At 36.5% G+C, this 27,025-nt stretch overlaps 2 protein-coding genes and 1 pseudogene across 3 annotated transcripts; 1 reads left to right on the plus strand and 2 right to left on the minus strand.

The window, feature by feature from the left end:
* Positions 1-1,715: 1,715 nt before the first annotated feature.
* Positions 1,716-7,727, plus strand: LOC103710301 (uncharacterized). 2 transcript variants are annotated; one of them, XM_088723388.2, is made up of 10 exons: positions 1,716-1,989; positions 2,091-2,305; positions 2,512-2,715; positions 2,786-2,908; positions 3,213-3,250; positions 3,362-3,491; positions 4,051-6,168; positions 6,778-6,867; positions 6,974-7,116; positions 7,231-7,727. In XM_088723388.2, exons 2-10 carry the CDS (start codon positions 2,228-2,230, stop codon positions 7,472-7,474), a joined length of 3,168 nt encoding a protein of 1,055 aa, XP_088579514.2. In that variant the 5' UTR covers positions 1,716-1,989; positions 2,091-2,227; the 3' UTR covers positions 7,475-7,727. The 2 variants fall into 2 exon arrangements, 1 of the variants encoding a protein (XP_088579514.2); XR_015987901.2 differs by having other exon boundaries at positions 1,744-1,989; positions 6,979-7,116.
* Positions 7,728-7,997: 270 nt separating this feature from the next.
* On the minus strand, positions 7,998-14,968 carry LOC148703157 (uncharacterized; annotated as a pseudogene).
* A 5,931-nt stretch (positions 14,969-20,899) lies between these two features.
* On the minus strand, positions 20,900-27,025 carry LOC148703158 (transcription factor MYB3R-3-like). The gene is made up of 6 exons (XM_088723302.2): positions 26,471-27,025; positions 26,104-26,161; positions 25,060-25,154; positions 24,868-24,968; positions 22,304-22,432; positions 20,900-21,781 (listed from the first exon to the last, which is right to left on the minus strand). The coding sequence occupies exons 1-6, from the start codon at positions 26,624-26,626 to the stop codon at positions 21,016-21,018; spliced, it is 1,305 nt and encodes a 434-aa protein (XP_088579428.2). The 5' UTR covers positions 26,627-27,025; the 3' UTR covers positions 20,900-21,015.

The following is a 27,025-nucleotide window of genomic DNA, read 5'->3' on the forward strand; positions in this document are numbered from 1 at the left end:
TTTCTAGACCAATAAGTCCTTTTTGCTGGGGTCCATGGACAGGTATGGCTATTAGATCAACTGGCCGTGCAAATGTATGTGTTTTTCTTGTCCTTTTACATTTGCACTATGAGAAAGATAGTCTCAGGATTCGTGTCCAGCATAAATAAAATGTTGTTGGGGTCAAAAAGAGCCATATTTTTTTAATCTTCCACTTTTTTTTTTAATTAAAAAAATAGATACAAATCTAATATGAATATATTTAATAGAATTAAAAAATAAAATATTATGAAACCGTAGGAAAGCAGGGAGAGAATCAAAGCCGTTTCCGAGGGTAGCATGGTAGGTGGCACTGCAGTGTCCCATCCCATTAAACTTCTTCTATATGGGCAATATTTAGTCACACAATAGGTTGGAAGATAGTGACCTAGAGGGACTTTTAGGGTGCCAAAGATGGGGAGATATGATTGTGGGAGCATGAGATTAGGGATCAAGTCTTTGAAATCCTATGCTGCATTCCATTTGTCAAGTTTTCAGGCATGCCTAAAACAGAGCTATGGATCTATGTCTATAGTGTAGAAATATAATGTAGAAAAAAATTATGCATCCTCTATAGTTTCAACCACATAGTCTTGCATGAAATTATTGAACTGAAATAGAATTTTGGTCACAGCTATTTTTTCCATAGCAGCCAAGATCTCCACTTAGATTCTGATCTGCATTGATATTAAGGAGTCATTATCAGGTCCCAAGTTTGTAAAATATAGCAGGCAAACCTTTATTTTTATTTTTTTTATTTTGTTAGTCTAAAATTTCTAACTATTAAATATCAAAGTCATGTCTAAAATGATGCTTCACCCCACTTCATGCTGCTATGTTATATATCGCTTAGGACATTAGGATTTCGTAATCATTTTAAAGTTGTCCAACCTTGCAACTCAACCAATGCAAACCAATAAATCCAACATCAATCACCTACCATGACAACAAGAGTTTAAAAGCCTTCTATCTGTGCGGGCATATATTTAGTTCCATATTGATTATTTACTAGAAAAATTTTAGATACTTATACAGAACTAAGGAACCTAAAAAATACTAAGTATGAGATCCTAAATTGTGACAGATGGCATCAACACAAATTCAACTCATGACTCATGTAAATTAGGAGATGCTATAGCACGAGCTCGTTATAGATGACTACGGAGCATCGTGATGCTTATGATTAGATTTAAATAAATTTGCATCCTTAGCCTGACGAGTACGTTAGAGCTTAAATAAGAAAAATATATAAAGACCGTGCAGACATATATTTAATTCCACATTAGTTATTTATCAGAAAGATTTTAAGTATTTATATAAAATTAATAAATTTAAAAAATATCATCTATTTAGTTTTTTTTTTTTGGATAAGATTCTTGATCGTGGCATCTTCACCTTCTCTTATTGAGGGATGTCCTTATAACAGAGTTTTGAGGTACAAGATACGCGAAATATTAACCTTGGTGAGCTGTATTCAATTGGAGTCGGAAAACAATGCAAAAGACATATGAAAAGTCCCATTGGATGGATGGTTCTGATCATACTCTACATCCTGATCAGGGATGCAAAGGACCAGCATCCAATCTAGTCCTTGCAAAGGCTCTCAAAAAGGACCAACCCCACACTCTAAGGAAATCAGGACCCCACTGGCCTCTCTCTGCACGTCCACGCGGCCCCTCACAACAAGAAGCTCTTTTGCTTACTGTGAGTCTTACGCAACTCAGCAGCTGACATCTTCTATCATCCCAACCCACTCCCTCCCATTAATTTGCTCATCTTTTAATTGGAGCTACATTGCGATGCATCTATTTTTTTCTACAGAAGCTTCTTAATGTTTCAACTTTGCGTTATTTTATACCACTCTGCTCCAACAATAGAAAAAACTTCGCCAGAAACAGAGTGGAGTCCTCAGATCTGCTTGCTTGCTGTTTTCCTGCTCTCTCACCCAGCCGCCATATTCCCCTTCCACAGGTATGTGTGGTGTTTAATATCTGAACTCCAACCACTTCCAATACTCCCTCTTTTCTCTGCCACAAGGCTCTGTCTCTCTCTTGTTCTTGTTTTTTCTCCAGGTGGAGTGAGAAGGAAAGAGGAGGACATAGAGGCCGTCTCAGCCCTCTTAGTTTCTGTATGTTGTAATGCATGGTCATTTATAGGAGGGGATGAGGTAATTTTCCTGCATTGCAACGCCGGAGGCTGACCGGGGAAGATGTTTAAGGTGGCGAGATGGCGGAGCGAGAAGAACAAGATCAAAGCTGTGTTCAAATTCCAGTTCCAGGCAACCCAGGTATTCCAATCATCAATGTTTAATTTCTAAATCTTAGTCAAGTCTCACTGATGCCAGAAATGTACACTTCTAAATGGACTAGTTTTATATTTCCTTTTTACTGCCAGAATTTGGCTGAGATATGATTCTTTATGATTCAAAGATGTATTTTGAGATCAAGGATCTACATGAATCTCTTCTGGTTTATGTTCTGTTGATCTCTTTAGGTACCGCGGGCTGGATGGGAGATGATCATGGTAACCTTGGTTCCTGTAGATACTGGAAGACCAACTGCGAAATCAGAGAAGGTTGCGGCGACCGACGGGACCTGTCGCTGGGCAAATCCAATCTATGAAACTGTGAGATTAGTCCGCGATCCAAAAACTGGAAGGATCAATGAGAAAGTATACCGATTTCTTGTCTCAACAATGGTATGAAGGATCCTTCTGATTGCTATAGTACAGTTCTTACAAATGTCATTGATTTCTTAAGGCCTTACAGGGATCAACCAAAGCTGAAGTCCTGGGAGAAGTCACCATTAATATGGCAGATTATGCTGAAGTGTTTAAGCCCTCCTCTGTTTCTCTCCCTCTGAAGGCATCGGACGCAGGAGCTATATTGCATGTCAGCATTCCCAGCATTCCCAATTTTTGAGTTCATTGCATTCATTTCTCATTTGTTATCTGGTACTGCATTTTCCTAGATATCACAAGCTTCCACCAGATTATGGCCTGATATAAATAACTGATCAAACTGTAAGACTGCCCAATATTTATTTTCGTAGCGATATGTTTTAAATCCTATCACATTGCCCCCAACCCCACTATCAATAATAAAAAAAAAAGAGTGGGAAGGGTGATGGTGAGGGAAGGTAGATTTGGCTGTTAATTATACAATTTCTGATATTGGTTTATTACTCAAATGACAGGTTACGGTGCACAGATTGCAGGGTGATGGTGAGGGAAGGTAACAGTCTGACTGCTCATAAATTAGTGTATCAGAGATTTACTTTTCCTGTTTTAAGGGATTTTTGCTTATCGGTTGGTTGGTTTTATGGTCATTTCCCGGATTATTTAGAGAAACTAGTGAAAGTGGAGATACAACAGTCAGACAGCAACAAAGAACATTGCTGAGCGAGTTAAGCAGGTGCGATGAAGAGGAAGTCTCCAAAGCTATCGAAGGCACAAACAGCATCAACTCTGTGGAAGTAGGGCCAAATCTATTTGAGTATATGAATCTTTTGAGTATATCAAATCACTAACTTAACAAGTAAAGACTGATGATGCTAAATGCTTCAATAAGATAAATATGTTTAGTAATGCATAAATTCACTGTTGAAGGTAGAAGAAAAATGCAAGCTTGTATGTATCATTGACATCTATCTATGATGAAAATTTAACTTCATGATCCACAGTCAGCTGTGAAGTATATCTCACCACCTTCTGCTGTGCATATATTTTGTAAAATCTGAGCCTGTATTAGTTTAGTCATGAAACAGAATATATGATGGTCAAGTGAAAAATTAAATGTTACATTTGAAAATGTATTATAGTCCCCAATCTTACTGCATTCAATAAAAATGGCTTCATTCTTTGAACTTCCTTGAGTCAACACAATTCAAGCAGTAGATAGAAAATGAGGCATATAGTTCTCAGGTTCAAGAGAATGCTTAGATTGAAAGATGGAATATAGTTTATTCAGTTTTATCATCATTTTTGCATGCAGCGCTCAGTGAAATTCTGAAATTTCTGTTTTCACCTTTCCAGGACACCTCGATAATAGACAGCCAAGGACAACTAAAATTTTCATCTAGCAGAAACTTGCCCCTTCCTGATGATTCGAATGACAACCTCAGAAAATCTCACAGCTTTGATGCTGTATCAGCATTAGGCTCAGATACTAGTTCAGTATATACAGCAAAAGAAAATGGATTCAATCATAAGAACATCCATCAGGACTCACCTGGCTTGCTGTCACTTCTCAGCAACAGTGATACTCCTCAAAAGCTGATGACCAGTTCGAGTGACTGGTCTGGAAGTTCAGCTCCTGATAGAAGCACTGATGGGTCAACAAACAATTCAGAAGAGGCTGGGATGAGAGAGAGATTGCAGGACCCAGATGAAACCCTTGAGAAACTAAGAAATGATATTGTTTCTTTGACAAGAAAGGTAGAAGTATCAGACCTGGAACTGCAGACTCTCAGAAAGCAAATTGTTAAGGAGAACAGACGAGGACAAGATCTTTCAACAGAAATAAGTAGCCTAAAAGAGGAAAGAGATGCACTCAGAAGGGAATGTGAGGAACTCAAGCTCTCCCAGAAAAGAATGAACGATGATAAAAATTTTATAAATAAGTTACAGCCCGATGGAGAAGATCCATGTTCGATGCTTGAAGAAATTAAGAAAGAGCTGAATTATGAGAATAATATGAATGCAAATCTCCGGTTGCAACTGCAGAAGACACAAGAAGCCAACTCTGAGCTGCTACTCGCTGTCAGAGATCTGGATGAACTGTTGGAACATAAAAACAGGGAAATCTCCTCCAACAAATGCAGCAAAGTGGATATCAAGGAGGAAATCAATGGGCATTTCCAAAAATTGGAATTTGGAAACAAATTCTCGCATCTGCAGAATTCCGAATATAGACAAGAGATACTCAAAAAAACTTCTGAACATGATAGCGAAAAGCAATATGCATTGGATGCATTAGTAAAGGAGGGTGATGATATGAAAGTGGCATTTTCACTGGAAAAGAAGATCAAAGATCTTAACAGTGAAGTAGAGTTGTACAAGAAAGATCGTGAAGACTTAGAAATACAAATGGAACAGCTCGCTCTGGAGTATGAAATTTTGAAACAGGAAAACCATGATATATCTTCAAAGCTGGAGCAAACACAGCTGCGAGAACAACTCAGGATGCAGTACGAATGTTCAGTACACTTAGCCACAATCAACGACCTTGAAACCCATGTAGAGAGTTTGGAGAAAGAACTTCAGAGTCAGGCTGAAGCATTTGAAGCAGATATAGCAACTCTAACACTAGCCAAGGTAGAGCAAGAGAAAAGAGCCATAAAAGCAGAAGAGACATTGAGGGAGACAAGATGGAACACTGCTAGCACTGCTGAACAGCTCCAAGAGGAATTTAGAAGGCTTTCTGAACAAATGATATCCACATTTCATGCAAATGAGAAATTAGTCATGCAAAGACTAGATGAAGCTAGTGAACTGCGTTTGCAAAAAAGCCATATGGAAGAACTGTTACAGAGAACTAGCGAAGAGCTTGTATCAGTAAAAGGCCAGTACTGTGTTAAAACGCAACAGCTACTAAACCTGATAGGTTTCAAATCAAAGGAAACGGATAGGCAACTCATGGAACTCAAAGATAAACGTGAGGAGCTTGAGAAGCAAAAGAAATATGATGAAGCAAGGACAAAAGCTTCATCAGAAGAAATGCTGTTACTCAGAGCTGAGATTGAAGAGCTTAAAAGGGAGAAAAATCTTCTTGCTGAACAGATAGAACAGAAAGAAAAATTGGTAGCCGGGATGGAACTATTGAAGACTTCAACTAAAGTAAATGAGAAGCTGTTGCAAGACAAAAATTTGGAACGAGATCTGCTTGCGAGAGAAATCACATCATTGAAGGAGGAAGTAAATAGATCACTGGCAGAATCGAATGAACTGAGGCATGTAAAGGATCAAAAAGAGACAATGATTAGAATGCTAAATTCAGAGGCAAAAATCCTTAAAGTACAAATCAGTGATTTGAAAATTTCCTTGTCTGAAGATCTCCTGGAAAAAGAGAACCTGATGAAACAAGTTTCTGACTTAAGGAGTGACCTTCAGAAGAAGGAGGACATGATCACCAGTATGGAGAGAAAACTTGAGGTCAGCAATGTGGCAACAAATGCAATTGTAATGAACATGGCTTAATGATCTGGTCTAGCAGCTCATGGCTCTAAAGAAGCTGCTAGCAATCTTAGCTTCTTCTGCAAGCACACAAAGATGCATCAAAGCATGCACATGCATAGCCACACACAATACACACAGACATATGCATGCATATTAATGCATTCACAAACACACTTCTATATTCTACCTGTCTTTTTTAGTTGTAGTCTACATAATATTAAAATTAGCCAAAAGTTTGGCACTTGCATGGTACTCCATAAGAATTGTTTCTCAAAAAAGGAAAAAATTCTTGTCAAGAATCAATATCCAAAACTGCTTCAAAGAAAATTGCATGGAATCCTCTCAATGTCCAGGGTTTCTTTTCCCCCTCACAAGAATTATCAATAGGCATGAAGATGCAGATGTTATTCTTTACATATAGCCTGACATTATATGAAAATTAAAACAGTATCTAATTTCAACAAACAAAGCATGTCTACAACTTTGTAAGTAAACTCATTTGAAAATATATAGCTCATTGGATTCCAAATAGAAATCTTTAATTTGCTGGTTTCAAGTTCCTAATGCATACTTGATTGATGTTAGGGCTATCTCTCTAACAAACAGACAGGAAATGTGCTTGAAGATGAGGTCATACCAACAAATATTGAAAGTTTCAACATTGCCCAAGTACAGGTATCTCACTTTAGTATACTCTAGACAAAATCTAAGTCAATGAACTATAAAACTATGCTTTCTTTAACTCTTTAAGTACTAATCATGGGTTGATTGCATTATGCAGAACAGAAAGGATTACGGTAAGAACTTGAAGTTTGTCAGCACTGACAATATCAAAAACAGTGAGCATCATGATCGATACCCCAGGATGGGAGATAAAAAATGTAGACATGAAATAAATGGTGCTAGTAAAGAACCAGTCATAAGGTAAATTATGGTCAATATTTGCTGGTATTTTACATAAAATGCTTTTGAAAGGACCTTGAATAAGAACTGAAGAAGTTTTCATACTGTCCTCACAAATTTTCAACATTTCTGCAGCAACAATGGAGCTAATTCTGAGAAAGGAGGAAGCTTTGTTTCTTGTAGCTGTGATCAACACAAGATAGCCGAGACATTAAGTGAAATGGCAGCACTGAAAAAACGAAATTGGTCAATGGAAGCTGAGCTAAAAGAAATGCAAGAAAGATATTCTGAAATAAGTCTCAAGTTCGCAGAAGTAGAAGGTGAAAGGCACCAGCTTGTGAAAACAATCCGGACTCTAAAAAACGCTTTGAAGAATTAGTGTTGTACAATTTAGTTTACTTGAGATTGTGTTTCCTGTATAGGCAAGCAACTGCATGCACCAGATGGCAGATCCAGGACTTGCAAGGCAATTAGGGCTTGTCAGGAGATGTATAGCGTGTACATCCATATATATTCTTTTTTCCATTTGGATGTTATATATGCTTTTTATGTTGGAAAATGTACAAGTTCCAGTTAAATTTGATTGAGTGGCATACAAAGTCCTACACTGATGTTGGAGTGCTTAAAAGAAATGTATGATATTGTGTTCTTCTTTCAAGGTTTCACTTTAAGTGCAAGCCTGAATATCAACATTTTACAAATTTGGTGGTAGACAATATCTACATATAATAATAAGCCAAAATATTTCATCTGACTTATTTTCCTTTTTGGGTCAACTTTGGCTTTCCCGGTTGCATATTAAGTGTTAATCAGACACAACCATCACCAGAGAACTTCACGTCCCATAAAAGGAACTTACAAACAATTACAGATCATTTACAGTTTTACACATAGGACCTTACTCTTGCACTACAGTAGCTAAAATGACAGAAACTAGCAACATCTATTAAAAGTACATTGATAACTGCATCAGTATGCCAGAGAACACTCAATTGACCTTCCTCTTGCTATCGTTCCTGTAGTTACAATCTGTAGCAGGGTTGTTTCTGTTTCTCCAGACCAGTTTGCTTTGTTTCTCATTTCCATTTCTCATGAAAGACAGATGCTGTAGCATTTTTATCAAATAACATTATTCACACCATACAAATTATCAACCAACAATATCAAAACCAGTTAGGGTAACACGAATATATACCTGTCTTGCTCTCTTGTCAATGAGGGTCCATGTTGGAATTATGAGGGATGACTTACTCTTTTCCTCACTATTTGAACTTGTCTGTACTTTAATATCCTTCCTCCACTTCTGCTTGGCAGTTTTCTTTGTTTGGGAACCTCCTTGATATCTGTAACTGTCAATGATAGAGGGGATTTGACTTTTTGAAGGTGTATATTTAATTTGAACTCCTAGTACAATTGAAACATGTATTGCATGACAAGGTTTGCTGATGCTTTCTGCTCTTCTGACTCCACGCAGGAGATCAATTGTCCATCCAGGGCCTTGTTGCAGCCTGGATGATTGATTTGCACTTGAGTATGGATTCTCACCTTAAAGGGGTGTCAATCTTTCTTGAGTTGATAAACAAAGAAGATTTCTTGTGCAGTCCTGCACAAAATCCTCTTTCTAATATTCTTGCTCTCTGACAAGTAGATCAACTTTGCTGAAGTCTATGGCTGTATTTTTTTTGTTGATTTCATCATTCAGAATTAGATTTTTATCCTTTAAAGAAGTATATAAATATATTTTAAATCATGGTTGAAGTCTACAGAGGTTGGGAAGGTACAATGACTGTTGGTGTTAAACACTTCTCTGCTGGTAGGAACAAAACTTCTGACTCTTGGCTCAATTTTCAGTTCTCATATCCTTAAGAAGCTTGACATTTTTGACTTGGGAATAAACTTTTCAGCCAAAGTGTAACTATAATCATTGATTTCATCACCGAAATCTTCATTGAGAGGCTCATAATCATCTCTATCAATGATTACTTATTATTGAGGTATTCACTCCCCATTTACCTATGGCCCTCAGTCTTTTACAATTTAATCTGGATGTTGAAAAAATTTCTCAACTGATATGGCTGGAAAGCTTAAGGCAGCTCCATCTCTTCATTTAGTGGCTCAGCAGAGAAGGGATCCTTGATAGGCATGACAAAGGCTCGAAAGGCATTCCTCCGTCTTTTTCTTGGTGACTGCAATGGTCTGCTACTACTATCTGAATAGGAGGAACTTTCTATCATTATGGATATAGATTCCCCCCTCTCCCTGTATCTACATAGAGCACTGACTAGAGATGCTTTCATCAGATACAGGATAATTTGAAATAGCTCAAATCAAGGCTCGCCATCTCGGTACCGAACCCCATACTCATACCATCTATTACAGTATCGCTATGCAGTATGGTATGAGACAACAAGGCATACCGAGGATCGGTATGGTACGAGACGGCAAGGCGTATCGAGTGTCGGTACGGTACGAGACTGCATACCAGTTCAATACCAGTTCTAGTATAGTGTGGGACGTCTGGTATGGTCCACCTAGTATGGTATGCTGGTATGGTACGATACTGACTGGTATGGCAAACCTTAGCTCAAATTCTGCGCATGTGCGACCGCTCCAGAAACTCAACAAAGACACTACCAGATGAAAGTATAGCATGAGCTGAGAGGGGATTTATATAAGGAAACCTTGTAAGAAATGATTCACCAAGAGTTTCTGAAACAGGCATTGCAGGTTAGAGACACTCAACTTAGTTATATTTCTAATGCAGTTTAGAACAATTTCATCAGTTGACACCAGAATATATGAGGAAAATAACTGTAAATTCATATGCTGGCTAGCAGCTGCTGCATAAAGTGCATCAGATGAGTCCATTATGGCTGCAAGGCAGTTGCTTTCTCCATCAAAAATCTGGAAGATGAAACATGCAAATTGTATATGTCATTAAATACATAGATATAACTTGAAGCAGCAAAAGATTTAGATATAGCTTAATGATCGTATCATAAGAAAAGCTTGGGAGTTTCAACAAGCTAAGCACATAGGAAACAATTACCTGCAGAGTAAGCTAAAGATGTCTCGGCTGGGACAACTCATCCACAGACTATAGCTTTTTGAGCAAGCTGTGATGTAAAGTTCAGTCAAACACCATGTACTGGCAACTCAGCGATCAAAAACCAAAGAAGTATATAGAAACAAGTTATACAGTATAATCTCTTAAAAAGCATCCTGAAGTTTGCTAGAGGTGTTACAATTCTAAATTAGACAGTAATAGTTATGATAAACAATACAAAAGCACAAATTCCTATAAATATGATATGTGACTGCTTTATCTTTTGTAGTTTTGTGAGCATTTTCTAGACTTTTGGTGATCTGCCATTGGGTTTATTGGTAAGATTGTTCCACAAGATTTTGTCAACCTGAAAGACTGTTTATTAGCTTTCTGAGGTCTAATGGGCCAACATAACAAAGCTGGGATACCACACATGTAATAAAAAAGACAGAATCTATGTGCTCTTTTCGTGTCATATGTTAAATATAGAGCTTCAAAGCAGAAAAGGCACTTACCAGTATGAAACTGCTGAAACCAGAACCAAGTGACATCAGAATGTTGGTTGCAATGTTCTCCATCAACATTGGAATAGATGATGTTTCAGACAGATTAGGTCCAAAGGCGTATATATCTCTCGCTCCCCAAGACATGAGCATTTTTTTCTTAGAACTTTGCTTATTGATGATGATCACTACATCAGGGAAGGAAGGTGTAATTGTAAACTATATTCTTGGATTCATTGGATATGGAAGGCACACACACTCATTCTCATAAGCTATATCTACTTGACTTGCAGATTCAGAAGAAACACAGCTCTTCTCCTCTACAGGCACAAAATGTGGTATTTCTACTATGTGCTGGCTGTTCAGGCCCTTCTGCAGATTTGGCATGAATTCTGAGATTGCTTCCTAGAACAAAATCCATGGTTTGAAGTTTGAACTGTAAGTATATGAATGGTGTGCCATCTCAGTACCAAGCCCCATACCAGTGCCATTCTGTTACTGTGTCGGTATAACGCCCAGTATGGGGGTTTAGTTCCGGCGTACTAAGTGTACTGCATCCTATTACTGAATTGGTACAGTTTAGTATACTCTGTGCCACCCGGTTCAGTATGGTATAGCATACCTTGTGTTGAAGAAAAACTAGAACCACAAATTTGCAACCAATGAGAAAGAAAACGTCATTTAAAGTGCAGTGAAAATTTGCTAAACCAGAATAAAACAGAAATGAAAGACAAACATTTCAAAATTCACCACATTACTCCTAAATACATAAGCAATAAGAACACCCTGTGCAACAAGAAAAATTTCAGTAACTGAAATGGTGATGTCCATCTCATTGAATAAAGTTTCTCCACTGGAACACGAAGTTCAAAAATACCAGGACACATCATTTTTTTCTCATGCCAGCAAATACCGGTCATTACACTTGGGTTATGTATACTATGATGGATAAAGAAATCAGTATGTTGTAAGAAATGCCAACTGATGAAATGAATCATGATAGAGATATTTAAAATTGGCTCTCCTCGATGTTACATGCCTTATTCAAGCAGTGAGAAGTTCTGAAGAAGTTCACTGCCTTTAAATAGACATGAATGCGAAAGCAGGGTGCATAAAAGCAACTGAAAATACATGCAATCCAGCATTCTGTTAATCAGTAGCATAATGCTTTATTCAACTTTACACGAAGATTGACGAGGTTCTGTCAGTTTACAAGGAGATTTATAGCCATAACAAGATCAAAAGCAAGGGTAGCCCCAGCAGTTTGTCATTTGGCTCTCGTGCACAATTTTTTCAGAAAAAAGATACAGGCCATTGTTAATCAAGTAGTATAATGCTTTATTCAACTCTAAATGAAGATTGATGAGATTCTGTCAGTTTAACAGATATTGAGACTCAAAACAATATCAAGTGCAAGGGTATCCGCAGCAGTGTGTCACGTGACTATCATACACAATTTCTTCAGAAAAAATAAAAATAAAAGGAGAAAGATGAATAATCACTCTGTAACTGAATGTATCTTCTGAAGTTCAAAAGATTCGGATTGGACATAATTTCAACAACAATATTATATCATGAACTATGTATATATTCCAAATAATGTAAAGTAGCAATATAAGCAGAATTCTCAAAGCAAGGTTCGCCGTCTCGGTACCGGACCCCATACTGGTGCTACACTAACAATATGGCGGTACAGTACGAGGTCTTTTCAGCATACCAAGTATCAGGACACCATCCGTATTGGTACCAAACAAGTACAGTACACCCTGCGCCCAACGCGGGCTGGTATGGTGAACCATGTCTCAAAGTAACTACTATTTTATGATCTAAATAAACAAGCTACCATGCGGGGATAGATGAAGGAAGAGGATCATCACTGTAGACTTAGGATGCAGGGATACAAAGCCTTCACAAAGTGAAGCAGCAAGATTATGATTTTCCAATTTAACCTGAAAGAAGTGAAGTCGAGGCAAACCATCTAAATAAGGAGATATAGAGGATAATCTTGATGATGCATATGGACCTCCATATTCGAAGATGATGCTGAACTTGTTGAAAAGGAATGAAGGCAAAACATTCCTTGTGATTAGAAGAAAAGAAACATGTCATCAAAATCTATTACCTAAGAAACATGGAACATTTAACAACATATGCTTATTGTCAAATATTAACAACCAGAGCAAAACAGATGCAAAGTGAACAACATATCATGTAGACTCATGGGTAGTGAAAACATAAGTAAAGGATATGGAGAAATATCTCAACAATTTGACAGTGACAATATTAACCTGACTAGAGCACAGCATTCAGAGAGGTATTCCTGCAAGAATATATTAGGAGATGTATTCCTGCAAGAATATATCGTATATATTAGGAGATGTATTCCTGCAAGAATGCATTCTAATTCCGAATATTGACTTTACGCGTCATTATTGGTTCAACAGAATGGTACGGTAAAAACAAGGGACTCAATTCCTCATTCCCTCCCCTCCCCTCCCTCCCTACCTAACTCTGGGAACTAAAGCTTAACCTCTATTTAGCTGCCCTTCCCAAAACCCCCACAAACACCTATACCCACATACCCACCCACACCCACGCACCAAACAAGTGCATTCAAGGATACTAAATGGAAGCTTAGTCAATAAAGAACAAGGTTGTAGGACCTAAGAATTTGAATCCATATTCTAACTAAATAGGTGGTTGATATCCCTCTAATCAGAGAATCAGGCCATTGCCTTATCCTATAGTTAAGAGGGAAAAGCAATTGCTTGATGAACACAAGACCCGTCGGACAAATTTAATAATATTTTGACTCCACATTTTAATCAAATATATTCTTAGGATCGTTTGTAACACATAATTACTAATTTAAGCATGAATGTGCTTTATACTTCACATTGATGTGTGACCCTTATAATCCTAATGCCCTTGTAATAGAGTCATAGGAAATAAAAGTTGATTGCTCCGAGCATTTGTTTGGGCATATATTTAGTCTCACATCTCTTATTCGCCAAGAAAATATTGGATACTTATTCAGAACTACAGAACTTAAAAAAAATATATTTCCGCGAGCTTTTTGAGTGAGGTCCTATATTGTGATAAATATATCAGAGCGAACCTGACTCATGACTCATATGGACTAGAAGACACTGCAGTATAGGCTTATTGAAGCTAACCATAGTCTGATAATGGTGTTTATTATTAAATTTGAATAGATTTGGACCTCTTGCCCTGACGAGAATGGGTGTATGTTTAATCCTATATCGGTTATTCACTAAAAAAATTATGGGATGTAACTTTGACATAGGTGGTATTAAAATCTAGATTTATAATTACTAGGGATTGTGCTAGAATCAATCTATAGAATTGGGCTTTCTTTTTTTTATGTGCTAAAGCGGGTGGATTCATACCCAGCAAGTATGAATGCATCCAATAAAGTCAGAAAACAAAATGTCACGAAATGCCCGGGGCACCTCACAATCACCAGCCCATAAGGTATTCCTGGAGTGACTGGCCAAATAGAATTGGGCTTTCGATGGACAATTTGTGTCTCGAGTTATAATTTGTAAGATTTGTCAAATTTTGGATTTTATTAAGTAGAAAATTATCTAGCGAACTCAGATAATTTCGGTGGGTTTTCATTAGAGTGGGCAACAAAAATATGGTGAGTTAAGTTATTTTGAATTTGGTAAAAAATATTAACTCGAAGTTAGAGAGTGTTTCAATGGACTTGATATGATTTTTCTAGTTGAGGAGGCTAGTTAAGAGCTTGGGGATAAGATAAGGATTGGGTATCTTCAACATTTGAACTCTTAGGTATGTTAATTTGAAGGACAAATATCTTAGGGAGGAGAGAATGTAAGGCCCCATTTATGGTGGGCCTGCCTGGTCCAATTCGGCTTGGGCCGGCTACTGGGCCCACTCAGCGTGCGCCCGGCACGTGAGACGGGGAGGAAGAGTCTTCTTCCCCGAGTCCGGCGAGGAATGGGGGATTTGAGGGCGTGTTGGACTCCGGCAATGCTTAGATTTAGCCTATAAAAGGCCCTCCTTTCTTCTCTAGGATCTCGCTCCTAATTTCCATTGAGCATTTTCGGCAAGCCACCATTGATTCGTCGTCGGAATGAGATAATCCACCTTAATCCTACTTCGATGCTGATTTCTGAGTCCCAACCATTCGCAACGGCCTGACTGCCCCGGCGATCGTCGGATTCGTGTTCACCTCCCCTGTTTTTCTTTTCTTCTCCTTCTTCCCGTCCGGCCGATCATCGTCGCCGCAGGATGCTGCTGCCGCTGCGGCCGCCACCATAGGAGGACGTCGCCGCATCCCCACCACTGGAGGTCGCGGCTGTGGATGTTCTTTTTTGGGAAGAGAAGAGAATCCGTAGGACTCTCTTTCCATCTTGTTTCTCTCTCTCCTCTCTCTCTCCTATATCTCTCTCTCATTTTGTTTTCTCTCGCTGCTTTGGAACGTTTGGTTTAACGTGAAAAAGTGATAGATTTTTAGGGTGTTTATATTTGGTTGACCATCTATTTTTCTGAAAAAGTTATGTATAATTTCTATTATACCCTTAATAAAAGTTAGGTCTTTAATGCTTCTTTAATGCTAAAAGATGTTTTTGGAAAAAAAATAAAAATGAAGTGATTTCTACCTCATAGAAAAATAACCTTCTCATGTTTCTCATAAAAAAAACTTTTTCATAAAATGTGGAAATTATATTCTTCCATCTCTCTCCTTTGAAAACTCCAACCAAATAAAGGGCATCTTATTACTTTTCCGTTGACCACACTTTTTCCCCTTCTTTTCCCGCAAACCAAACGAGCCCTATATGTTTTAGTGGACGGTGGTGGGTTCAGAGTTGCCGTGTAGATTCATGCTGACCCTTAGAGGGGTCTAGGCTAGCATTGCGGGACTAGGGGCTCCAAGTATGTATTGCAAACCGAGGTCTCAGGCGACATAGTATGATCATCTATCGACAATATTTTAGTTTAAAGAATAGTTATTTGCCATTAATTTAAGGATGAGACCTGACCATATAGAGGGGTGGTAGTTTAAGCAAGAAGGTTTGAGCTAGACACCCTGCCCTTGAGTTCACAAATTAAGGAGAAGATCAGCGTTCATTGTACTTGAGTCTGTCGCCAATTAGGGATACAGATAAGTCGAGTCGGATCATGAGTAATTCCGACCTAACTCGGTTTTTTGTTTGGTCCTAATTTTTGACCTATATTCAACTCAATAGAAGATGGAGTTGAGTCGAATCGGATCCACTGCTACAATTTTTGATCCAATGGATTATTTAGGCTAGGCCGGATCTATGTATAATTTGGATCCGATCCAAAAAATTTGGGTCCGATTCTGATCTAGCCGGACCAAGTCCGGTTCAGATAAAAAAATTCAGGAACCACCTGCCACCCAAGTGGGCAGAAACCAGAGAAAAAGGAGTGCAATCACTCTCTTCGAGGCCACAATTCAGTTCATAGCTTTATGTTGTACACTTGTACTATACTTCTCAAGTTTCTCTTTCACTGCTGGCAAATGGGATTTCCAAGGAGGGCCTTATGACAGGTCACATTACCAGAGGAAACAGGAGGAATTGGTGTGAATTAGATTTCTTATATAATATAGAAACTCTCTTTCTCTCTCTCTCACTCATCTGGCTTATAACGCGTTGCACTGCTTCCTTATACGAGCAAGCGATGATCCATTCGATGGGTTGCCAGGGGGCTCATCAGCCAATGGAGGCTGTGAGCCACAGAAGAGTGGCTCCATATTGCTATATTGAAGAGGCAACTTCTTCTAATTTTGGTTGGAACCCTCAATATAATCATCTAGATGATTGTGGAAGTTTTTTGAATAAATATATCTTGCATGATTGTGGATACTTTGGACATATTGCTATATATATTATATATTGATGTGATATTGCATAGATACGATGTTACTTAGTTTCGCTTTGTATGAAACTTATTAATTATGATTAATTATAGAACTCATGTAGGCTATAAATAAATCAAGACTTTGATATAATTGTAAGATTGGGTATGGGCGCATCTGGATTGGTTGGTCCCATAAGAAATGTGGTGTATATGCTGGGCCAGTCTTGGCAGGGATATAGCATTGCGTTTGGCCTACCACGGGCTAGAGCGTGGTTGTAACTAGTCTAATTCTAGAAAGCCAATTCTAGATAATGAAGTTTATTTAATCATAGTTGTGATATAACTAAGTTAAATTTTGCCTAATTGTAAGAGTAGGGAAAAAGAGAGGCATTTGGATTAGCCAGCCATGTGTGAAACATGGTGTCAGCCATGAGTTGAGATATGATATTATGGTTGCCAATCATGAGCGGAAGAATGATATGTGTTTGGCTTGCCATAGGCTGGAGCATGGCTGTGACTAGTCCAATGCTGAAATCAAATCAAGATAATAAATTATGCTTAATAGAACTTTGGTATAATTATAAGATCGGAAAAAAAGAGAGGCATCTGGACTAGCTGGCATGTATGAAATATGGTATAAGTAATATCAGCTGCAGCTGAGATGCATAATTGTGGTTGCCAGCCATGGGTAGAAATATGGTGTATGTTTTGGCCTGCCATGGGCTGGAGCTAGAACGATGATGTTGGTCTTAACTGTGCTAACTAGGGAATGAAAAGTAATCTTATTGAATTACTATTGAATAAAATTACTGAATGGGTAATACACGACGTGTACCCGAAACTATGGTGATATAAGACATCTATCTGTACCCGAAACAATGGTGATATAAGACATCTATCTCGAGACTCATTAATGGTGATATGCATATAATTGAATTTCTATTTGATTAAACTTGAATTGTATGTTGGGATGACTTATATGTGAATTCTATAAATATAACCATTGGATCAATTAAGCATCATTCCATTGTTAGGTTGTTGATGATATTACTCCTTATTTTTGAATGTACCTTAATGTCTTTAGTCTCGGATTATGTGTATGTTCCTCTGAAGTTCATTGAAGTGTTTTTGTTTAGCTTTAGCTATAGCCGCTTGGTTGTTACAATGTACAAATACAATAGGAATTGGCCTCTCCATTACCAACATATCTACTGACAAACTTTTAAGTCATTCTAGAAATTGTCCAGTACTATCAAGTGCATTTATCTCAACTTCTACATAATATTTTGAGATATAAGTTTGTTTGGCTAATTTCCAAGCTATTGTGGCTCTACTGTGTATAAACACATATTAGTAGTAGACTTTGAGTCCTCTGAATCAGCAATTCAATTTGCATCACTGTGTCCTTCTAATATGGCAAGATAACCAATAAAAGGAATATGCTAAAATCTAGTGCCTTTTAAATATCTGAGTATTTTATCGAGTGCTTCCAATATTGTGCATTAGAATTAGCATATCTACTAAGCCTTCCTATTGCATGAGCAATATTTGATCTAGAGCAATTCATAACATGCATCAATGAATCAATAATATGTGAGTATTTTAATTGCACCACTTGTTTACCCCTATTTTTACTTAATTTTACACTATGGTCATAAGACATGCTTAGGAATTTACAATCAAACTTACCAAATTTCCTTTAACACTTTCTCTATATCGTGTGATTGTGTAACAGTAATCTCTTGTGGTGATCATCAATTCAATTCCTATAATTACATATGCACCTCCTAGTTTGTTCAAGTCGAATTACTAGACAAGAAAGATTTAGTTATCATCAATAATTTTTATGTTGGTTCCAACAATAAAAATATCATCAACATAGGGACACATAATAATATATGAATCACAATTTACTTTAGTATAGATACATTTATCAACCTCACATATAGAGTAACCAAAAAACATAACTACTGAATCAAACTTCTCACGTCACTGTTTTGTTGCTTGTTTTAGCAAGGATCTAAATAGTAAACTTTATGTTCTTACCTATGTTCTATAAAGCTTTCTAGTTACGCTTTGTAATTTTTTTTTCTCAAGATCACCATTAAGGAATGCTATTTTTGTATTCATTTGGTAATCTTCTAGTTTAAATATAGAAGCTAAAGCAATTGCAGTCCGAGTGGATATAATTTTAGTGACTAGGGAACCTATAAATCTAGAAGTCCATCTATTCGCAATTTCTCTTGAAAGATCCACTTGTAACCTATAAATATGGCATCTACAATCTTAGAACCTCATTTTCTCTTATTATTTTTTAGAATTTAGACCTAGGCTTAACATCCTCACATTTCAAGATATTTAAATTAGATTTCCTATCTTTTCATATTTTGTAAGGTGCTAGATTGAAACCCTTATGGGAAATCCTATTAAAAATATAACAAGCTGATAGAAGAGCTTCTTCACAAAAATTAAAACATATCCTAGAACAAGCAATCGTATGCTTAACCATATAAATTGAAGTTCTATTCTTTCTTTTGGCCACTCTATTAAACTAGGGTGAATAAGATGGAGTAATTTCATGAAGAATGCCATTTGTTTCACAAAAATTGTTTAGCTCATTTGAGGTATATTCTCATCCACTATCTAATCTAAAAATTTTAATTTTTTTCTTAAGTTGATTTTCAGCTTCACTCTAATAGATCATAAATTAGTTAAAGATTCATCTTTGTTCAATAAGATAAACATAATCGTATTTAGAGAAATCATCTATAAAAGTAATAAAGTTTCTTTTCCCATTTCCCATTAGAATGTTTAAATCACATACATCACTATGTAAAAGTTTGGTTTCTCTATATTGTTTTAAATGATTTTCTTGGTTTCTTAAATTTTACGTATATCTCGCATTTTTCATTGGTATTTATATCATATTTAGGAATCAAATTAAAATTCATCATTCTCTTAAATATATTATGATTTATATGACTAAGTCTACCATGCAACAAATTAAAAGATACAAGACTGTTAACAAAAGAAGAACTGATTTTCTTTCAACTTCTGTAGCATTTAATTTGAATATATAAACCAACCCTTATAACCATCACTTTCAAATTTTTATTGAAAGGGGTTATGCATCCGATAGTTTATTAGTAACAAACCACATTTGCAATAGTTGAGTTCTCCATCTTCATAGTTTTCTATTGGAGACTTGATAAATAGAAAATAGAGATTTATCAGCACAAATATGAATATTAGCACTAGTATGAAACCACCGATCAGTAGATTGATATGCTAGATTTATCTCAAGATTTATAGAGACAGACCTTTCATCGAGTCTAAGTAAACTGGATCCGATGGTCACCATATTTCTATGGGCTATCTAATCTTTCCGACTCTTTAGGGGCTTGCCTTCCGACAACGGTAATTTCTTGCAAAGTGCTCAATTTATTTTTGTTAATTTTCAATAGATGATTAAATTTATTATATTTTTCTTTCTAAATTTTCTTTTTTTGTTTCTCTCTACCAAATTTACCTTATTGAAAATCATCAGGTAATTTGTCTACTTATTTATTTTTTTATTTGAAGAGAAATGATTAAATTATTCATAGTTGATAAATCACTTTTATGTTTTAGTGATAAGACAAAAGATTTTTACTTAGAAGGTAATTTGTCATTAACTGCAGCCGCTATCAATTTCTCATCAAGATTGATTCCTTTTTGGCTCATATCATTAGTCAAAGCTTGCAGTTCATGGGTTTGTTGCACTAGTGATTTTTATCTAATATCTTATAATCTAAATTTTTCTACAATGTATTTTTCTAGACCTTCTTGTTTTTTACCATATTTGTATTTTAATGCATCCTATAACTCGTGTGGTGAAATTGGTGCAATATGTCAAAAAGACTGAATTTGGTAGACAACCAAGTTAACTGCAGCTACTATCAATTTCTTATCAAGATTGAATTTAGTAGACAACCAAGTTAGAATTTGTGTGTGTGGGGGGGGGGGGAGGGGGGGGGAGGGAAGGACTGAAATGTGGCTCACCATGAAGATTTTGCCAAGGAAAAAATTGTACTAAATTGATTGAGACATCAAGGGCAACTTATATATGCTGGAGCTAGTGAGATAATATGTAAAGTGTGAGCTAATAATGCATAAAAATTAATGCACGCTGGTTTAATATTGAAAATTGATATACAGGTGATGCCAAAGGAAATACATTTTCACAGAAAGGATATATTCAGAAAAAGAATTGACTACATCTTGTTTACTTCATTCATATAAGTAATTTCTTTTCTTTCAGTAGTTGATTGCAGCTGAACCTCGTGTAAAGCCTACATAAATCACTACATAAATCACAACGATAGACGACACTCCACCCATCTCTTTTTCTGCAGATTTTGTAGCACCAGAAAAATTGCTAATTCCCGCAGAATATTTTGCATCACCTGTTTCCATCTTCGATTTTCCTAGAAACAATGGTTTAAAACTCTTGCATTCTCATTTTCTCATAAGAGAAGGTTTTTTAAAACTCCTTGCTGCACTTCTTAAATTAGACTCTGGGCTGCTTGGAATGCAAGAAAGACTTAAAGAAAGGTCTAGCGGTGTAGGTTGGATATGATTCTTAGATTTAGACAGCATTTCACTTGAAAGAAAATCATCCAGATCCATCAACTGCAAAGGCGCATGAGACATGGAACCGAAATTTCCATTCTCAAAATGTCGAGGTGTAGTAAGAATGCTGTCCATATCAGCAGATTTGTCACCTTTAATTTTTTTCTTCATATCTCCAAGGGCCAAGCCACCAGAATTTAGTAAGTTCAGCTGTACTCTCTTCCAAGATTTGTAATTAGTTTCCCCAGACGTTGTGCACTTAGAATCATCTTCTGTAATTGATTCCACCACTTTGCTCAAGCATTTGGAATCTTCTGGCGGTATAGGTATATTTCCTCCTTGTAAACACTTGGAATCTCCCATAGAAGAGCACTGCAAGTCCAAGAACTGTTCTCTTAGGCTGGTATTTTCAAAACCCAAACCCACATTAGAGGTGATATGCCTGTCTGCATTTAGTTTCCAATCTTGTGATATAAAATCATAAGCATATCTCTTCAGAGGATCTGCTTTTGGACATTCTGCGTTTTGTCTATGATTGTTCAAATCAATAGCAATAGCCCCAGGAGGATGTTCAATAAACCCTGATGCTAAAAATGAATCCAATCTCTTCTTGAGAGAACAGTTCCAGTGATTCTTTATGGAGTTGTCTGTCCTGATGATTAAAAAGAAAAAAGTTGATGGATACTCAAAAGGGTAAAGATAATTTATAAGCAGAATGCTAAATTTTGAATGGCTTCCATATCTCACAAAAAAATGCATGTCACCACAACCCTTTCAAAGTCAATTTCTATTAATTGATTTCTAAATACCGAAAGAATTTTGAATTATCCATGTGTCCACAAAAAAGCTACCCAATCAGCCAAAATATCTACAGCAAGCTGCCATACCACAAATTAAATTAACTAGTCATATTCTATGAAGTCACGTGGTTCCATTTAACATAAAGTATCAAGTATACTGGGGACTCGATGTCTAAATGCTTTTATACATGAGACTCATTGATGTGGAATATCCAAGTTCAACAATCATTATTTTTGTAACGAAGATAATGTTATGCCATACCTCAACAAGAGGCCAAGAAAATCTTCAGTAATATCAAAAGAAAGCAATGTAATATATCAGAAAGACAATAATAGAAAACCTTACTAGATACTAGCAACAAGTATTACTGTACCTTCCTGGTAAATACTTGGCTATTTCTGTCCATTTGTTTCCATATATTTGGTGGGTGCGAACTAGAACCTCCTCTTCCTCTCTTGTCCATGCATCCCTTTTTATTGCAGGGTTCAAGTGGTTGCGCCACCTACAAAAGATATAGTCATTCTCCAATCTTGAGAAGAAGATATAAACATCTCGTGACTTGACATTGTTTTTTGAAAAATTGATATTGGACAACACAATTAGCCCCAGAACGAATAAACTTAAATTTCGACAGAACTTTTGGTTCATGATAATATCATGAAAGTCAAACTTCTGAGGAACTGCAATATTGATTGTTTTCTGTTTAGCTTGCCTCTCTAGCTGAATTTTGCATAATACATTGCATATACAAAAAGCATGCCAATGTGAACTAATAAGAACCTTTCAGGGAAAAGTTTATAAACCAACAGAACTACAAAATAATAGAAGGATTGTTGTTTCAATGGATACACAACTAGAAATGAATTCCCTACCAAGACTAAGTACCAAGAGATACAGGTGTGATGATAATTTCATTACGACAGACCTACTATGCAAAATTACCAATAGTTATCCATATTACAGACACATAGCTCTTGAAACTTCAAGAAAAAAATAATAAGATGGAAATAAAGACCATATTGTCATGCTTTCATTGTTCGGCAATAATAAGATCCAAGAACATGCTAGGGAATGAGAACACTGAACAACTGTGCAAGAAACTAAAAACTATAGGATGATAATGACGATAGCACGGAAGCTTAGTTGACTAAACATCAGTAAACTATATGAGATTGCATAAGACGTGAACCGAAGAAGGCTGAAGTAATTAACCAAATGAGATCATGTAGGCATGTACGAGAAAGATTTTGAGGCAAGGATCAAAGTACGACACTCCATGCTGGCATGCTGGCCCCATATCACTTGATACATACCATACCTGTCTTCTTTATGCATCTGAACTGACCTAGTGTAAGCACATGATAACTCCATATCTGAATGTTTAAAACCTTGTTTGAAGTATTCCTTTAGAGAAGGGATTCCAATTGTGTTATTAGATTAAGCATCATATCTAGAAGACCTGAGATGACATACCAGAATTTAGAAGAAGGAATTGGGAAAAGCTTCTCATGTCAAAATATATAGCCCATAATAGAAATAGTCCTGGAAAAAAAATCCTAAAGCCTATGGCAAATAATTGGGTCATTTCCCAACAACAAGTCCAATAAACTTCTAGATGTCCTCGCAAAGTTTCAACATGTCCATAAAATTTTCTTTATATCCAAACTTCTGCTAGATCCACTGATTATTCCATCATATGCTAGCAAGATCATTGAGTAGTTTCTTCTTGTGTTAGTGATGTTTTCCAGCATTTAAATATCCAAAACTGGAGACCGAAAAATATTCCAAATTTGTAATTTCAGCAAGGGATCCCATTACTGTTTCTACAGAGTTCAAACCCAGCCAATTCGGCCTATCGTCCTGTTGTCTTTTCAAATGAACTGAGGGCTAGTAGCACTACTACTTTAAAGACGTCTCTCAAAGAAACTAAGCTACCATCTCTTACAACAGTAGAAATCAGCTATACAAGAAGATCTACAAGGCGAAGAATCTGCTGCTACCAAGACTTGCAAACTCAAACAACAAGCCTCATCCTACATATACAGGTTTCGCTATGCAGACATTAATTAACCAGTGATTTCTATGAATGATTACTTAATCCATCAAACTTAAAATGTAGGGTTCAAATAGTAACTGAAGAAACTCTGAGTAGACATTATCATTAGAATCACTTGTCAAAATCTGCATATAGTCTGACTGAGAAGTGGACTTTAGAGTTCTGGTTCAGTAACTTTAGTAACTTTTCCTATCTAATTTTTTGACAAAATAAATCTACTAACTCCTCTTTGGTTTAATTTCTGAAATTGTATGGATGATAGAACCTCAGCATAGGCAAATTTAACATTATATTTTGAAGATACATAAATTAAACAATCTGTGTGATGTGCTCATGAGAATTATTAGAATTGGTTGTGAGGACTCGTGCGGGCGTGTGTTTAGTCCCACATCGGATATAGGACTAAGGAACCTAAAAAGTTTCTTCCGGTTAGCCATTTTGGGCGAGGTCCTAAATTGTGACAAATGGTATTGGAGCGAACCTGGCCCACGACCCATGTGGACTAGGAGACACTACACCACGGGCTCATTAAGGCTGACTACAGGCCGATTGAGATACTTATGATTAGATTTGAATGGATTTGGACCCTTAGCCTGACGAGGGCATTAGGGCTTAAATGGGGAGAGTATGTGAGGACCCGTGCGGGCGTGTGTTTTGTCCCATACTGGTTATTGGTCGGAAAATCTTGGGTATGTATACAAGACTAAGAAACCTAAAAAATACCTTCCGACTAGCCATTTTGGGTAAGATCCTGGGTTGTGATACTAGTTTTAACAGAAAATGGTTGAGAAACATGAGGATTATCAATTCCATAAAGAAAGAGTTTCCAAAAGTTTTTATCTTTTAATATAAAAATTATACTTGAACTGTTGCCACACTACCTTTCTCGACATTGCTTGTCTCTACGACCCAGCAACGACTTTGCAATGACAGACCACTTACATCCGTGCTTTTCAACTAGTCGAATAACAAGGTCATCTTCCTGCATATTAAATGGCAGATTCACTAAAACAACTTACAAAATATGGTGCAGTGACAATATACATGGACAAAAAGAAGATGATGGATTCTACCTCTTTGGTCCAGGTTCCTTTTATTAGCTCAGGGTTGAGAACATTCTGCCAGCGGCGGAAGCACTGAATATCTGTCCGACCTGGAAATAGTTCAGCTGGAAAAGAGCACAACCATTGTCAGACAAGATCTACATACATAAATTTTAATCCTTTCAATAAAAAGGTATCTAACAGCAATAATGCAAATGTTCTTTCACAAAAGTGAATCATAACTCGAAATATTAGATACTCAAGAAAGAAACATTGAAATATCACATTTGACTGGAAGATGGGATTAAATTTTAAATTCTATACTTTAAAATTTATCGAATTTATATGTTTATGAAGTAAAAGAAGGAAGTAAAAGTTTATCAAGAAACAAAAAAAAAGCTAACCCAACAAAAGCTCAGTATTTCCAAGTGAAAGTCTCAGAAAAGCCTAATAACAATTTTAAGAAATAAGCAGTAATTATAGCAATGTTGGACTATGTTCAAAGTGAAACATTCAAGAAACCAATTACAGTATCAAAAAGTAAGAGGTGACCATGGCATTATTGGATTATGCTGCTAGTCATCCTAGAGCATGATAATGGAGGCAAACAAATGAATTCATTGGTCAAATAACTACTTTTGTCTCTGCATTACATTTTTGTATACTGGAGGGTACAATGACTAATGTGATGCATCTATGATGAAAAAGGGACTGTGGTAACTAGTCTTGTATGATAAAGGCCATGTCTGTTAAAGCTTAGGTGAAAAATCTTTGACTACTATCAAATATAAAACAAGGAGTTAGCTGAATGATAGGTTTTATATAAATAAACAAAAACGCCATTCAATTTAAATAACAGCAATGTCTGTGAAAAAATTATAGCAGAGTAGATTAATTGAAAATTTGAACAAGCATGTCAAATCTCATGCTCTTATTATCAAGCACTGTAAGATGTTTTCTGAAGGCAGTAATGAGGTAGGCAGGCCAGAGAAAAATATTACTGCATATAAGCACATTATAAAAGAATTTAAAAACAAATCAGGAAAACATTTATTTCGATAGAACATGATTCACCTATTTGCTTCCAGTTTTTCCCATCGAATTGTCGTACAGCTTCAGTCAACATATCATCCTGTGCCAAAATTGCAAAGAATTATCGCCTGAAGCCGGTATCCATTATAAAATTCAAAACATTCTCAAAATAAAGAAAGCTTTATGCTCAAAGTTATTGTCCCTCATGGCTGCCTTTTATTCTCTCAAACAAGGTCTATTTAATGTGACAGTATTATCTTGATGCTATTGATAATAAATATTTTAAATGGATAATATGCCAGAATGATTTGTTCTGAAAGGTTGATGCCAAAGCCTTAACTCAACAATGTACATGTGCATTTGAATCATAAACACACTAAACAAAATACAATCACATTGGTTTAGTCACCTCATCATCTGTCCAGCCTCCCTTTGTCGATCTTCTGACTGGACCACTTCTTCTCCTGAAACAAGAACAGTTACCTTTAGAATAGATGTCATAAAAGAACTTTGCACACATCGGTGTCATGAGAAACAACCTAAAGTTAGAGCTGATCTGATACATGGTATAAAGGAGTTCGACAAGGACAACACACAATATAAAATGAAATCCACTAACAATTACGTACTTTTTGTGGTAAAAAAAATAAAAATAACTTATATAATCTGATGTAGTTATTATCTGCCAAAGTGACTGACTAAAGTTCTCAATTCCTGCTTGGTTCAACAAGCAAAGGCATGATTCATGAAAGGTAGTACAGTAACAGCAATATTAGTCCTTAGGAAATACAGTAGTAACAGAAGAGTAACAGGGCAACTGGTACTCGCAAACCTACCATAGATTTCACATTCAAAGAGCAACCAGTAACTATTACTATCTATCAACACTACCCATGAAAAAAATAAAAAGAAAATAGAAAATCAACTATTTAACCCCCCAAACCTCGATAATTTTCCTTCTTGC

Source organism: Phoenix dactylifera, chromosome 6 (assembly GCF_051530095.1).
Source record: "Phoenix dactylifera cultivar Ajwa chromosome 6, Ajwa_hap1_PhDact_Kaust_v1.1, whole genome shotgun sequence".
In the NCBI taxonomy this organism is placed as follows: domain Eukaryota; kingdom Viridiplantae; phylum Streptophyta; class Magnoliopsida; order Arecales; family Arecaceae; genus Phoenix; species Phoenix dactylifera.